We start from the raw sequence: 14,436 nt of genomic DNA, 5'->3' as shown, positions 1-14,436 counted from the left end.
GAGAAAAGGACTTTGCTGTGTCCCCATCTTGAGGAAGATCTCCAAGGGCTCGAAACTGTGCTTGCCTCCTGTTCTGAAGTCTCAGGGACACAAAGATTTAAGCAACAGCTCCCCTGAACTGCCCTGCTGGGAGTTTTGACCTGCAAGAGGGGCCTGCTGTTGTTTTGGACCTCTAGAGAACTGTTTTCAGCTGGGAGCTAGAAAATCGACGCAATATCGAAGAAGCGTGACGCATTCGTACCGGTTTCGATGTATTGCCAAAGAAACCGTCGCAATGGCATCCGCGGCTCGAGAAATCGCTGCACGCCACATAGAGTGCAACGATCTCCGAAGTCCGAGATCACCGCATCAATTGGGATGCAAGCCTGCTGTGCGGCTACAAGAATCCACGCATCGTCCCAGATCGTCTCATTGCATCGAGGTTCCAGCAGTGGGAAACTGATGCATCACCTCCCCACCAGTACAAAACCGACGCATCACCTACTCTCTGGTAAGGCAATGACGCATCACCTCCCCTGCGCTGCAGTAAGGAACCAGCGCATCACCTCCTCCAGAGCAAGGAACGGTCGCATCACCTTCCCTGAGGGAAGGATCCGATGCATCACCTTCCTCCCGGGAAGGATCCAACGCATCACCTTCCGCCTGTTTTGGTTGTTTGCATTACACATCCAAGGTACTTTCTGTGAAAAGTGTCGCATCTGCAATTTGCTTTGAACTGAACTATTTCTACCATTTGAAAGTCATATCTTTTTACTGTATTGTGTATTTTTGTCATTTTGGGTCCTGTTTTGGTTTAGATAAAGAATACTTATTTTTCTAAACCGGTGTGGTGTCCATTTGTAGTGTTTTCACTGTATTACTGCATGTCTTCACAAATGCTTTACACACTGCCTCTGAGATCAGCCTGTCTGCTGGTGCCAAGCTACCACCGGGTTGAGCAGGGGTTATTTTAGAAGTGTATCCCCTTACCCTGCCTAAAAGCAAGGGTCCCTATCTGGACAAAGGTACCTACCTCTGCCTACTAGAGACCCCCATTTCTAACACAACAGATTCTTAATCTTTCAGGAGGTCGCAGCAGGTGCCAGAGATTCGCTGTGACGCACAAGAGTTGCTGCTTATACTATTTGAAAGCACTATTCTTCAAATAATCACTATTCATCAAATATGTAGAACATCCAATGATGTGTTTGACCTGGACGTTACACTAAATTTGTATTTTAAATGCTAGTTACCTATGGTCTCCTACAGAGTATTGCAAGGATAACTAAATAAACACAGTGGAAAATCATATATTGTTTTTGCTGCTCTTCTTGAAACTAATTTCATAAACTCTTAAATTTACATTGTATAACAGTTTCACATATGTATGAAATATGTTAAAAACTATCTTGCTATTGTCCTATTTATTATAATCCTATATGGATGGACAGAATTATTAATTGGGGATTGATGTTCAAGTCCATATTTTATAAAATAGAAAGCCATAAATGCCATTTTTGTCTCTTATAAAATGCTTATTCTATGTGGAATAATTTTGTTTTTTTCTTTCCTAGGAGAATGACGGGACATTCTTTTCACATGGGCTATAGCATGGCACTTCTCAATGGCATTGTGGCAGCTCTTACAGTAGTATGGAGTTTGATATGATTCCGTGCTTTGCCATTATGTGGGACATTCAAAGAAAATACTCAAGGATTTTAACTGAAACTGCTGTATGACCTGTTTTTTGTACCTGTTTTTTGTACCGCTTTGGAACGACATTTTGTCTTTCACATAAGAATGTGAATTCTTTACACACCTTCCAACTTTTGATGAATGCCTGGTTTGTACAGTTAATTTTCATTTTGTAATTACTCAAGAATTGTTTAAAGCTTGAAACATATTGTGCCTTTTTACAAGTGTTCAAAAAGGATTTTTTTAGACATAAATGATAATGCACTGATAGTTTCACAAGGCTGTGTCTTTGCTTCTACTTCTGTTGGACTATGATTTGCAATAGCGTTCTTAAAGAGGAATATGCCTTTCTATTTATGGAGTCAATTCCAGAAACCATCGTCCCACTTCTGAAGCTGAGCTTGCTACTGGTGAGGCCCGACCTGGTCTTGAACTAAAAGTGAGCATCTCGCAATTTATCCTACTGCAGGGGTTAACTCCTCCAGGTGCTTTATTCATTAGCTACAAAATCAATTAAGATGTTTTGCATGCCCTCCAGACAATTATTTTAGCTTAAGAACCAGAGGATTTTATTGAAGAAAGTTCCACAGATGGTGAAAGATGTTCAAATGAAACATAGGTGGATTTAAAGAACAGATCGTGAGAGAACTCATTCAGAGTTTAACTTTTCCTAAGGGGATACATACTTTGGTACCATTAAAAATTCGAACATTCAGTTCTCATGAAGTGGTGCACAAATGTTCAGCAGCCCACAACAATACCACAATATTGTCATCTGACTAATAGTGTCAACATTTCGTGTTCAAACACCGAACAGATTATTTTTTTTAATAATCCAGCTACACTTCACTGACTGTTGTCAGAAAGCAATTCAGTTTAATGAATTTTCGTGTCCAAAAAGTTTCATTCATTTAAACTTGCTTGCACAAAAAGTTGACACGGTTCATTATAACGCATTTGATTTCATGGCAAAATAAAGTTACTGCCAACATGATAAATATATATATATTTTGGGTTTTTTATACCGCAAACATCCCTTACATTAAAGGAAATCTTCTCTATAAAGCACCATTAGTATTATGCTTTCCCATAATGTTCTGAGTGTAGATGTGTTCTATTTCCTATGCAAAGTCATTGCTAGGATAATTCTGTACATTTTCAAATCTGCAGTTGCCTTTGAATCATCCGGATTCACGTTGTCTGTAAATAAAAACGAATATTGTTGCTACTGCAACTCTGAACATGAATCTTTTCATATGTAAGATAAAGTCAAATGATCATTCTTGGCTTACGTCGTCCCGTCTCTATTTATTCCTCTTGCAACATCTGGAAACGTGTAGCAAAAGGTACTTTTAAAACCTCTTCCAAGACGGGTATTGTGTTTGAAATTTAATTTATGTAAGTTTCTCAGTTGTCTTTTTCCTTGTCTTGATCCCACCATTCATATGGATGTATAATGATTCCAGATAAAACTTGTCCTTAATGACAACTCGATTTCCAAAAACTTACTTCAGGATAAGTTACTATGTTCCTGCTCTTTCCTGCCTCGTTGGTTACAAATCTCTACACTGGATGCAAGTCCACAAAAAAGTTTTCCAACTGAACCAAGTGTAAGCATCCCCTCAATTCCCACAGGATATAAACCCAACACTGTCCCCAAATATTTCCAATTCCTATTTTTATTTTGGACTACCAAAGTAAGTCTCCGTGGAGTTCACACATATGCTCTGTTTTTGTTAACTCCCCTCTTTAGAAAGGACATCTGTCTTTGTTTTGCCCTAAATTTGCCTTCAAAATATTACCCCCCCCCCCCTTCTGCGTATGCTGGTGAAGACTGGCTGCAAGCAAATTAAACCGTGCAGCCGCTTTTTCTCAGCATTGTATTGTGCCATCCTGTATGGGGAGTCTTCACGCAGTGAGTTTCTATTCTTTCTGTTCTGTAATACATTTGGGCCTCTGTCGTAGGTATTGTCCTATAATAGCACAAATCATCTCTTGTTTTGTGTGCCCCTATCCTGCACAGTTCTTTCTAGTCATCATTGATAACAATTTTAAGAGCCAGGGTCAAGAAAAAATACTACTCAAAATATTTTGCACTCTGTGTGCTGATGTTTTGGGACTCGAACCTCTTCAAAGATTAATCTGTTACTTTATCAGACTTGCAAATTATAATGATAATAAACAATGACGTGCCATACACATCACATGGTAGTTGAAAACTACCTTTCTGGGATTTAAGTAATGTTTTCCTCCTTCAGGAAAGCAAATGTCTGTATTCGCTATGTTCTCATCGTACACACAGAAGGAACAGGGAGAGAGTGGATAGACAAAGACGTATTCTCCACACCAGTTAGTTATTCAGTAGTAGAAATTGGTGTTTCCAAAGAAAGTCTGCTCCTTAGCCTTAGCTTTGGAGGCAATAGGAATATATATGCAGGCACCTAGTGTGGGTTGTGTCATCTATTCACAAATGTCAGATGATTGTATGAATCATTTGAACTTTCTGTAAATATTTAGCAGGTGTGTGTTTTTTTTAATCAGATAGACTTATTTGTGACAGAGCACTGTCACCCTCTCCACTCCTTTTATCTGGCAGAAACAAAGAATTAGATGCCCTCCGTGCACAATGGCTGGAGGAAGATTATCTTTGCTTTTCTGCCAATTCCATGTCTGCACTGGCTTGTTAAGAATTCAAGCATGTTTTAGATATTCTAATAGCCTCATCCTGGCAAAAGTAAATTTGTTTTATTGAGCCTCCATCATCTCACCAGCAGGAACTTCTGGACCTTTCCTACTTTCTGGATTTTGTGATTCAGAAGAATGAACCGATTCTGTATCCCTCCCTGAATGTAAGAGTCTGGTTCCAGAGATCCACCAGGGAATCCAACACAGGTCCAGGATGGCGTGGTCCATGCCATGTTTTCAGGATAATGAACGACAATGTAAATGAGTACTATTTAAATTTGGTTCTGTGTAATTATATTGTATGTGGACATAAAGAAAATCTGGCGTGGATCTGGCCATCTTGAACCTATTCAATCCCCCTAAACTAGCACGTAGATACAAAAGCGTGTCAAAAATCAAACCTTTCTTATCTGCTGCCAGAAACCACTTCACTAGTTAACTCCAGGCCTATAGAGCAATCAGACAGCGATCAACCGGCTGGTCAGACAGGTCAGTGTGCGAGTCTCTTTTTTGGCTCATAATGGGCCTGGTTTGTGGTCCTCAAGGCCAGTTTTTACTGTTGATTTCTCTTTTAAAGAAATCATTGCCTCCAGCTAGTTAAAATCCAAGCAGTTTTCCATACCTTGCAAAACATTTGTAAAGCGTATCTTTACAAGTTAAAAACTGACCAAATATGCAAAGACAGTCCACTTTTTTTATCTATCAATTTCACTAATGAGTGAAATTCACTTTTATTTTGGTGCCCGGGCCGGTTTCTTCCTAGTCCTGCCCTGGGAATCCCTATGAGATAAATTTATTCCTTAATCATGACAAGGGATTTGCAAATTTTGGATAATTTGCTTTCATGAAATTATGCAAAAAGATGCATTGTTATGCAAAATGTGAATCTGGCAATTCTTGCAAAATGTTAGCATGAAATGCGTCCTCGCATCCATTAAATGTTTACAGCAAATGGTGCATAAATTACGCAAAGTGGTGTAATGGCCTAATTTTAGGAATATTGGGTAATGCAAACTTCCTTAAACTAAGCCAATTCCTCTGGAGTAATTACATTTTCATGCAGAACTAATCCCGAGTTAATCCTTGCAGAATTTAGCAACATTCTTTTCTCATCTAATACCATTAATGGGCCCAGAGACCATTTCTCTCATCTACTTGACACTTGCATCCTTGTAGCAAAGACTCTAGTCCACAGTGCTATTTCACTTTAGTTCTGGCTTCAACATGCTGCCTAGCGGACAGACCATTAAAGTTAATGGCATCTTGTGATATTGACTGGATGAAATGGAAAATTGTCTTCTAAGAAACGTTAATTGAAGCAATAAGGATTGGAGAACTTTTCTCTACAGAAGATAAAGACAACGTGGCTCTAACAAGAGGTTTTAATAGGATTTAATCTTTGCTAGGAAGTAATTGTTCTAGTCCTTCATCCAAGACATCCTGAATCCCTGGAAGAAGAAGGCCTAGCTGGTGTCAAGACTTGTAAATTTAGCTTGGAATGACTGCCTGCCTTTTAGAAGTATAGCAATCCTTCCATCACTTCTGTTGAGCTTAACCAAGGCAAAGGCTGTTGTTGCCACCTAGGGATTCGGACACAAGAGTAGCTCAACTGCGACTTTGTGCTTGTTGTACCAGACGTAAGGCAGCATTGAGTAATTTCAAAAGGCAAATGTCCACTGCAGAAGTTTTCTGCATCATAAGTTCTTGACCAGTGGGCAACCGTATGTGATCTCACCCTCTCAATTATTGGGGCTGCAGAACAGAGTTCCCAAACTATTGAGAAGGACAGAAAGCAGGAGCAACAAAGTAAGGGAAAAAGGCATTTATGTGGCTGGTGATCTTATCTCTTGCTAGCTATTTTTCACAACATCCAATTAAACAGAAGCATTTGCCCACCTAGGGTATTCCGTATGGCATTACCAGGGGTAGAGAGCTAGGTCCTCACACTACTAAATCGGTCTCTTGAATTCGACTACGTCCCTACCGATTTTAAGGAAGCACGAGTAATTCCCCTCCGGAAAAAAAAGGGGCAGACGTAAAGAACCTTAAAAATTTTAGACTAATTTCCTAGCTCCCTTTCCTGGCAAAAGTGCTGAAATCCTTGTCACACCACATAGAAATAAATCAGCTCCTGCAAACTAATCAGGCAGGTTTTAGGGCCCACCATAGTACGGAAATGGTAATGCTGGCAGTAACGGATGAACTCTGGCTCAGGGCCAATAACAAAAAGCCAAGTGCCCTGGTCCTGCTAGACCAGTCCGCGGCATTTGACACGGTCAATCATGGCCAACTTTTGTCACGGATCTCGGAGATGGGTATTCAGGGAACGCCCCTTAATGGGCTCACGTCCTTCCTAACAGACCGATCACAGAGAATACAGTTGGCTGACCAGGTGTCTGACCCCGGCAAACTTACGTGCAACACCTACCTCCAGCCCTTGGTGGCCGCACTGATGGAGTGCCAGGTCTATAACTACACGGACGACACCCAAATCATCATCCCAATAGACAACTCCCCTGCTGTCCACACACGAATACAAAACATTTTAAAATATACAGTCAACTGGATGACCGCCAATTCCCTCAAAATGAATCCTGATGAAACCGAGGTACTGCCCATCACCACGGACACCAATCCCTGGAGCGACCTCTTTTGGGCACTAGAGCTTGGCACAAATCCTAAGCCTGCCCAGGCCGTAAAAAGCCTGGGCATTAAAATTGATGCCAAGCTCTCCATGACCCCCCAGGTATCTGCCATAGTAGGAACATGTGTTGGTCTGTTAAGACAGCTACGGAAACTAGCTACCCTTCTTTCCTTCGCAAAACTCTGAATGGCAGAATCGGCCATGATAGTGTCACAACTGGATTACGGAAACTCCCTGTATATTGGCCTCCCAGAAAAGTTGTTTGCCAAATTGCTGGTAATTATGAATGATGCCGCCAGACTGATCGTCAGACTTCCTAGGAGGCCCACACCACCCCACTCCTATGACAGCTGCACTGGCGCCCGGGCAGGCAGAGAACCAGGTTCAAGGGCCTCTGCATCGCACACAAAGCCATTATGGCCAGGCCCCAACCTACATCAAAGACCGTCTGGTAATCTACACGCCAAGCAGGTCTCGACTCCTCCTCAGAGGCAGGCTTGCTGGCCTGTCCTCGCTTTAGCACTGCCTCCAAAGGAGGTAGAGCCTTCTCGACCTTAATTCCTCAACTTTGGAACAAGCTGCTGGCAAATCTTTGTAAGGAACTCGCCCTCTTCCCATATAGAAAGAAGCTAAAAACACTCCTCTTTGTGGAAGCCTGGGGCACAACTTAACCAATCATAACCATACAATGTGCCACGGTAGGGCTCTCTCTCATAGCGCTTAGAGACCTGGTGGTGATTATGCACTCTAGAAATCCCAATAATAATATGCCGTACTTTAACCATGCCTTACAGAGAAAATATGTAGGAAGATGGTTGGGTTAGCCAGTGATAATCTGTTAACGAGTGTTTTCTGCATGTAAGGAAGAGATGCTCTCTCTGGATACCCTTGTTAAACATAGTATGGTCACTGTGCCTTTGGACGTTCTGTCTACAGTGCAGTCATTGCCAACACCTTATTACAGAGTGCTGTAAATATATGAAGGTAATTTGTCCTGTAATCTCTTCTTTTGTTTGAGCAATAGAAAATGTACCACCCGCCTGTCTGAGTCCACAGGAACACTTAGGTCAAAATGTTCTCCTCCTCCCCCAAACCAATCATAAAATGGACAACTCCCATAACCAAGTGGTTTAGAAGACTTGCACATTATTTATGAAATTACTCCAGTGATCTCTTAATTATCAAATATGAATGCCTCGAATGTACACAGAGATCCATTGTCAAGTGACTTTAAAAAACATAACTTCTAAGGTGCACAGTGCATTCATAAATCTCTCCATTAATACAGTGAACTTGTTTCTTTGACCCTACAGGTCTTTTGTGTCCTTGACAAGTCTGCCTTTCTCTATCCTTTAAACTAAATTGCCTATCATTCCCCTATCCTTTTCGTCATATCTTCTTGTCCTGGGTATAAGTTTTGCAGAATGTACATTTTTAATATGTGTTTTCTGAAGTTTCACCCAACGTGCCTCTACTTGGTGATTTTGTCTAACATTTGCCAGAGACCGGTAGTGTTTGTTCAACACATGGGGATTCTGTATCTCTTTACAGGTCTATGAAAGCAGGTCCATGACCATATAACACCAGCTTTGTTACTCCCAGAAATGTATTGGATATTGTCTGGTTTTCTGCGTTGTTCTGTGTAGACTTCTGCCAGTATTTTAATAAAGGCAACAACTGTTGATTACTTAAGTTATCTCTGCCTCTCAATGTTCTATTCCAACAGGATCACTGAGATATTCTAATTTCACTGTCAAAAGTCCTTTGTGAAGTAATTCTGTACCATCATGCTCCCCCTTTTCTCATTTTGTCCTACCCTGTATGTTTCCTGCATATGCAGGGAGTCATCAGGGGTCCTTGGTGCCCCTCACAGCTCCCAACAACTCCAAAAACCTCATGGGTGTCACTGGTGGGACCAAAGGAAAAAGGCAACGAGCAGCTAGATGCTGCATTAAAAAAAGAAACATGGGCCAATACCACTAATCAAAAATGTAAGGCCCAGTGAATGGAGCTCCCTATAGGCACTTGAGCAAGGCTATCAAAGTTTCATGAGTCCTTTGGACTCATGGTGCCCAAAGGAGGGGGAGTATTAGTGTTTAATATTGTGTGTGTTGGGGGAGTGGGTGTAGAACGTGCTCAAGAAGTTGTTTCTAACACAAATTCACTGTGAGTCTCCAGGGCTCTTATAATTATGACCCCCTTGGAGAGGCTGGTCATCAGTTCGATGTTCTTCAAGAGCCTGTGCTTTTGCCCATGAGTATGGGAGGCCAGGGACCTCAAGTTGCTGGCTGTAAAGCTACTGTAAGACTCACTGACACATGTTTTTTTACACAATGCTTTATTGATAATGTTAAAGTTGACAATTCTAGAATTTGCAGCAGCGAGTCTTAACCTGTGGTCCACCGACACTTGAGGGTCTGCTATTGTTTAGGAAATTAAATATTGACCTCTTCTAGCCCAAGGATGTGATATTTATGTCGTTGGCTGTGGTGCTGGTTTTCCGACGACGTAACCATTACATCCTTGGCACACCACCCAGAATTTCCTCTGCTGTAAACAGCAGGTGGGATTTCCTTTTCAGTTTTGTAGCTTGTTTCTTTTTTTAATGTAATGACCATCACACACTGTCATCAGTACATTGAAACTGAAATTCACTGCGGTGCTCGTGGAGCTAAATCAGCTCTCTGAGCACCGATACACACAGCAGAGGTATTATTGGAAAGGGAAGAATCTCCCCTTTCCAATGGTACCCTTCCCTAGTGGATCCCTGCTTGGAGATCGCCGCATTGGGCGTGCCCCAAGCATGGATCCACCGCTAGACACCGGGGGGGTGGCCCCATTTTCAAAAGCTCTTTTCCCCCACTCCCCCCCCCCCCCCCCCCCCCCCCCAAATATTCTGTCTTTCTGCCTCCCCTGGGGGGCAGATGGGGACATTGTCCCACTAGGAAACCAGGGCCTTTTTCTTTTTTAGTAGTGCGGGGGCTGTCTAGAATGGGCATGCCAATGCCTCACCCCCAAAAATAGCCAGTCATTCTGTCCGCCCCCCCACCCCTGCGGCAGATGGAGCAATAGCCCCCAATTCTCCCCCCCCAGGGGCAGAAAGCTCACAAAATACAAGGGAGTATTTGTTTTTTTTTAGCCAGTGTATGGATGGGGGATGCCCAGAATGGGCTTGCCAATGCCCCTACCCCGCTCCCAAAATATTGGGCGTAGTCTTTCTGCCCCCCCCCCCCATCCCCGGGGACATTTGGGGGCAGTAGCCCCCGATCCAATGCCCCCCCACCGGCTTGCAGAAAGCCCACAAGGAAGCCAGGGAATATTTATTTTGTAGTAGTGCTTAGGTGGGGCAGCCCAAAATGGGCATGCCAGTGCTCCCACCCCCATCAAATAATAGCCACAGTCTCTCTGCGCCACCCGGGGCAGATGGGAGCAATAGCCTCCGATTTGCCGCTCTGGGGCAGAAAGCCCACTGAGGACAGGGGAGCTTTTTTTTCAGCAAGAGTAGGGCTAGGTGCTGCCCAGAATGGGCATGCCAATGCCCCCATCCCTTTCAGAAACAAAGGGGCACAGTCTCTCTTCCCCCCCCGGGGGGCATATTGGGGCAAAAGTCCACCATCTGCACCCCATGAGGGCAGAAAGCTTACTAGGCACCAGGGACTTTTTTGTTTGTATGTTGGGGTCAGGCTGCCCAGAATCTGCATGCCAATGCACCCCACCCACCCCCCCCCCAAAAAATTATTTAATAAATAGCAACAGTCTGTCTGCATTATATTTAGGCTCATCTGCCCAGGGCAGAAAACCACTAAACCATAGGTAAAGTTTCTCTGTTTGTGAGTGAGAGAACTAGAGTTCAGCTGACGGTCTTTGTGTACTGGGGTTCGACTGGCTGTGTGTGTGTATCTGAAATTTGCTAGTGGTGTGTATGGACTTGCGCTTTACTGGTGGTGTGTGTAGGCTAGCGCTTGGCTGGCAGTATGTGTGGACTGTCAGTTCGCCAGCGGCCTGGGTGGATGGCGCTTGGCTGGCAGTGTTCGTGGTCTGTCGCTTGGCTGGCAATGTGCGTGGATGGCCCTTGGGTGGCTATGTTTGTGGATGCCGCTTGGCTGGCGGTATGCGTGGATGGTGCCTGGCTGATGATGTGCATGGATGGCGCTTGGCTGGCAGTGTGCTGGCTTTTGTGCATGAATGATGCTTGGCTGGTGGTGTGTGTGGATGACACTAGCTGGCGGTGTGTGGATGACACTTGGCTGGTGGTGTGCATGGGTGGCACTTGGCTGGTGGTGTAGCGTGCGTGGATCCGCCAGCATTTTATTACCCAAAATCCCCTGCAAATCTCAAATTTAGCTAAAAAGTCACACTTTCCTCACATTTCTGTTGGAAAAGTTGTGGGATCACTGCACCAACACAAATTCCTCAATGCCCAGCGTTCCCCTCGGTATCCTGATAAAAATTATCTCACTTGTGTGGGCGCCCAAAGCAGAATCGGTCGAAAAAAACTATAAATCTGAAAAACTGAGGGGAAACCGCCAAAAGGGCAGATTTTCTTTTTTTTTTTAAATAGGTTTTTGGGCTGACTCTGGTTTGGGCACCTTCACAAGCAAGGTTTCATTTTTGTCGGAAATTCTCATTGAGGATATGTGAGGAAAATGTGTGGGTTTTTGACACATTTTGGTGTTTGCCAGGGATTCTGGGTAACAGAACTTAGTGAGAGCCTCACAAGTCAACCCATCCTGGATTCTCCTGAGTGTCTAGTTTTCAAAAATATACAGTGTTGCTAGGTTTCCCTAGGTGCCGACTGAGCTAGGGCCTAAATCCACAAGTAGGCACATTGCAAAAAAAGGGTCAGTTGTCAGTGGAAAAATTTGATTTGTCCATGTTGAGTTTTTCCTGTTGCAGACATTAATGTAGTGCTTATATAGCGCACATATCACCCCCGAAGGGATCTCAAGGCGCTGTACACATACCGCTGTGGAACCCTTTCTGGCCTTTCCCTGTGAAGTGCCCACTCCTGGGCACCCCCAAGGTGAAGCCAGCCATCCTAGCGCTGTTGGGGCAGTTGTGGAGATTAAGCAAGCTATTGCCCAGAGTTGCCGAGTGGGACCCATGCTTAGAATAGGCACCGAGGCGAGAATGATCAGGTCCGGGGAAATTGAGCCCAAGACCCGCCGAGGCGGGAATTGAACCCTGGTCCGGGCCAGACCTCTGCATCAGGGTCTGCCGCTCTAACAATTGAGCCACACTTCTCCACATTATGCCTACCCACACAAGTGAGGTACCATTTGTATCGGGAGACTTGAGGGAATGCTGGATGGGTGAATGTTTGTTGCTCCATCCAGATTCTAGAACATTCCATCACCGAAATGTGGGGAAAATGTTTTTTTTTTAAAAACATAGTTTGAGGTTTGCAAGGGATTCTGGGTAACAGAACCTGGTGAGAGCCACACAAGTCACCCCGTTCTGGATTCCCCTTGGTGTCTTGTTTTAAAAAATATACAAGATTGGTAGGTTTCTGTAGATGTCGGCTGAGCTAAGGCCCAAAATCCACAGCTAGGCACATTGCAAAAAAAGGGTCGGTTGTCAGTGGAACAAAGTGATGTATCCACATTGTGGTTTAGGCCGTTTTCTGTCACAGGTAATAGGCCTACCCACATAAGTGAGGTGCCATTTTTATCAGGAGACTTGGGGGAACATGGAATAGTAGAACAAGACTTATTAACAATTGCCTTTCTATGCATTTCTACCAAATGTAAGACAGTTTGTAACAAAAGAAGTAATTTTTAAAAAAAGTGCCCTCTAATTCACATGCTATTATGGGTCCCTACAAATTCAGAAATGTGCAAATAACCAATGCTTCTAAACTCCATATCATGTTTTCATTTTGGAAATGCGTAGGTGTCCTTGATACCTATTTTTCACTGTTTATATTTTACCAAAATAATTGCTGTATACCTGGTACACAATGAAAAACCATTGCAAGGTGGAGCTCAGTAATTGGCTCCGGATACCTCGGGTTCTTGGTGAACCTACAAGCCCTATATATCCCAGCAACCAGGAGGGTCCAGCGGACATAACGGTATATTGATTTAAAAAGTCTGTGTAGTTAGAAGATGTTACAGGTGGAAAGCGTAGGCACAAATGGCTGTTCTTTCAACTCAATTTCAATATTTATTTATTTCAACTGTTACTTACTATAAGAAAACCTTGAAGGAGCTACTCAAAGGACACCTGGCTGAATTCAGAATTAAGTCTACTTTTCAGTAATGTATAGCTTTCCGGGATCTATTATTGGTTTCTTCCCCATTTCTACCACTAACTGGAAGTAGGTTGAAAGCACAACAAATAGGAAAAATAGGCTATGTCCCAGTAAACTGCTAAATCTGTGTAGTAAATGTTGGTTTTCTGACAAAAGTCTGCCTGTTCCCGAACGCTGGGAAGATGGTGATTTTAGCACTGCATACCCTTTGTTGATACCATTTGCAGGGAAAAAAAGAGACTCTTTCTTCTGCACCACTTTTTTCCAATTTCCCCCCAAAAAGCAACATTTTGTATATTTTGGCTAGTTTCTCAGTCCCCACCATAGGAACCCACAAACCCTGGGTACCTTCAGAACGTTGGGAAAGAAGGACACAAATTTGGCATGGGTACCTTACGTGGACAAAGAGTTATGGGGGCCTAAGCGCGAAGTACTCCAAGTAGCCAAAAAAGGCATGGTACAGGGGGGATAGACCTGGCAGTGAAGGGTTTAATAGATTGATAAAGTATATAGACAGTAAAACAAAGCGTTCTTTCAGAGGGCCCCGGGGCACACAGGTTACTTGGCCCAACCATAGTGGTTGAGGTATTTTACTCCTGATGTCCCAGGGCCTGACCTACTATCAAAAGATCATAAGCAACTGGGCCAAGCACTCATTCTGCAAATGGTTCTCAGTGGTAGCTGTGGATGGGCAGTCAAAGGCTGCCTCCGGGGAAAAGTATGGAAACAGATTAGTGAACAGGTTTCCTAACGCAACGTGCATGCAGCAGTTTTTATAATAGAAAGAAGTCTTTCATTCCCAACTCTGCATATTCAAAGGTAGTTTTTTTTATAACTTGATTTTTCATTTTGCATACATACATTATTCCCAGTAGCTATTACAGTGATTACAACAGTCACCAAAAGAAACCAGCAATAGGTTGACAACAACAGTACAGTTCACACGAATGCCTTTAACTGTAAGCAGAGGAGGGTAACGACCTTGTACATTAGATCATATACATCACATTTTAGTAAATGGGGAGAGCATTCTATCAGCAATTCATCTGTTCGACACAGCATTGGCGTACTATATGGTCCAATACGACAGCAATACATCCCCAGTCGCCCCAACCGGACCCATCCCAAAAAAATCAAATCAAAAGAGGAAGGATAAACTTGATCAACCTGTCCTATGATG

The 14,436-nt window shown here is 43.3% G+C and overlaps 1 protein-coding gene across 1 annotated transcript in view; it reads left to right on the top strand.

Moving 5' to 3' along the window:
- Positions 1-8,699, top strand: part of ARL6IP6 (ARF like GTPase 6 interacting protein 6) — a 147,714-nt gene extending 139,015 nt beyond the window's left edge. Inside the window, exon 4 of the mRNA XM_078681727.1 lies at positions 1,554-8,699. Coding sequence (XP_078537853.1) covers positions 1,554-1,647 — 94 coding nt within the window. The 3' untranslated portion in view covers positions 1,648-8,699. The remainder of the gene's footprint in view (positions 1-1,553) is intronic.
- The last annotated feature ends 5,737 nt before the right edge of the window (positions 8,700-14,436 follow it).

Source organism: Lissotriton helveticus, chromosome 3_1 (assembly GCF_964261635.1).
Source record: "Lissotriton helveticus chromosome 3_1, aLisHel1.1, whole genome shotgun sequence".
Lineage (NCBI taxonomy): Eukaryota > Metazoa > Chordata > Amphibia > Caudata > Salamandridae > Lissotriton > Lissotriton helveticus.
This window is presented reverse-complemented; position numbering and strand designations above follow the sequence as displayed.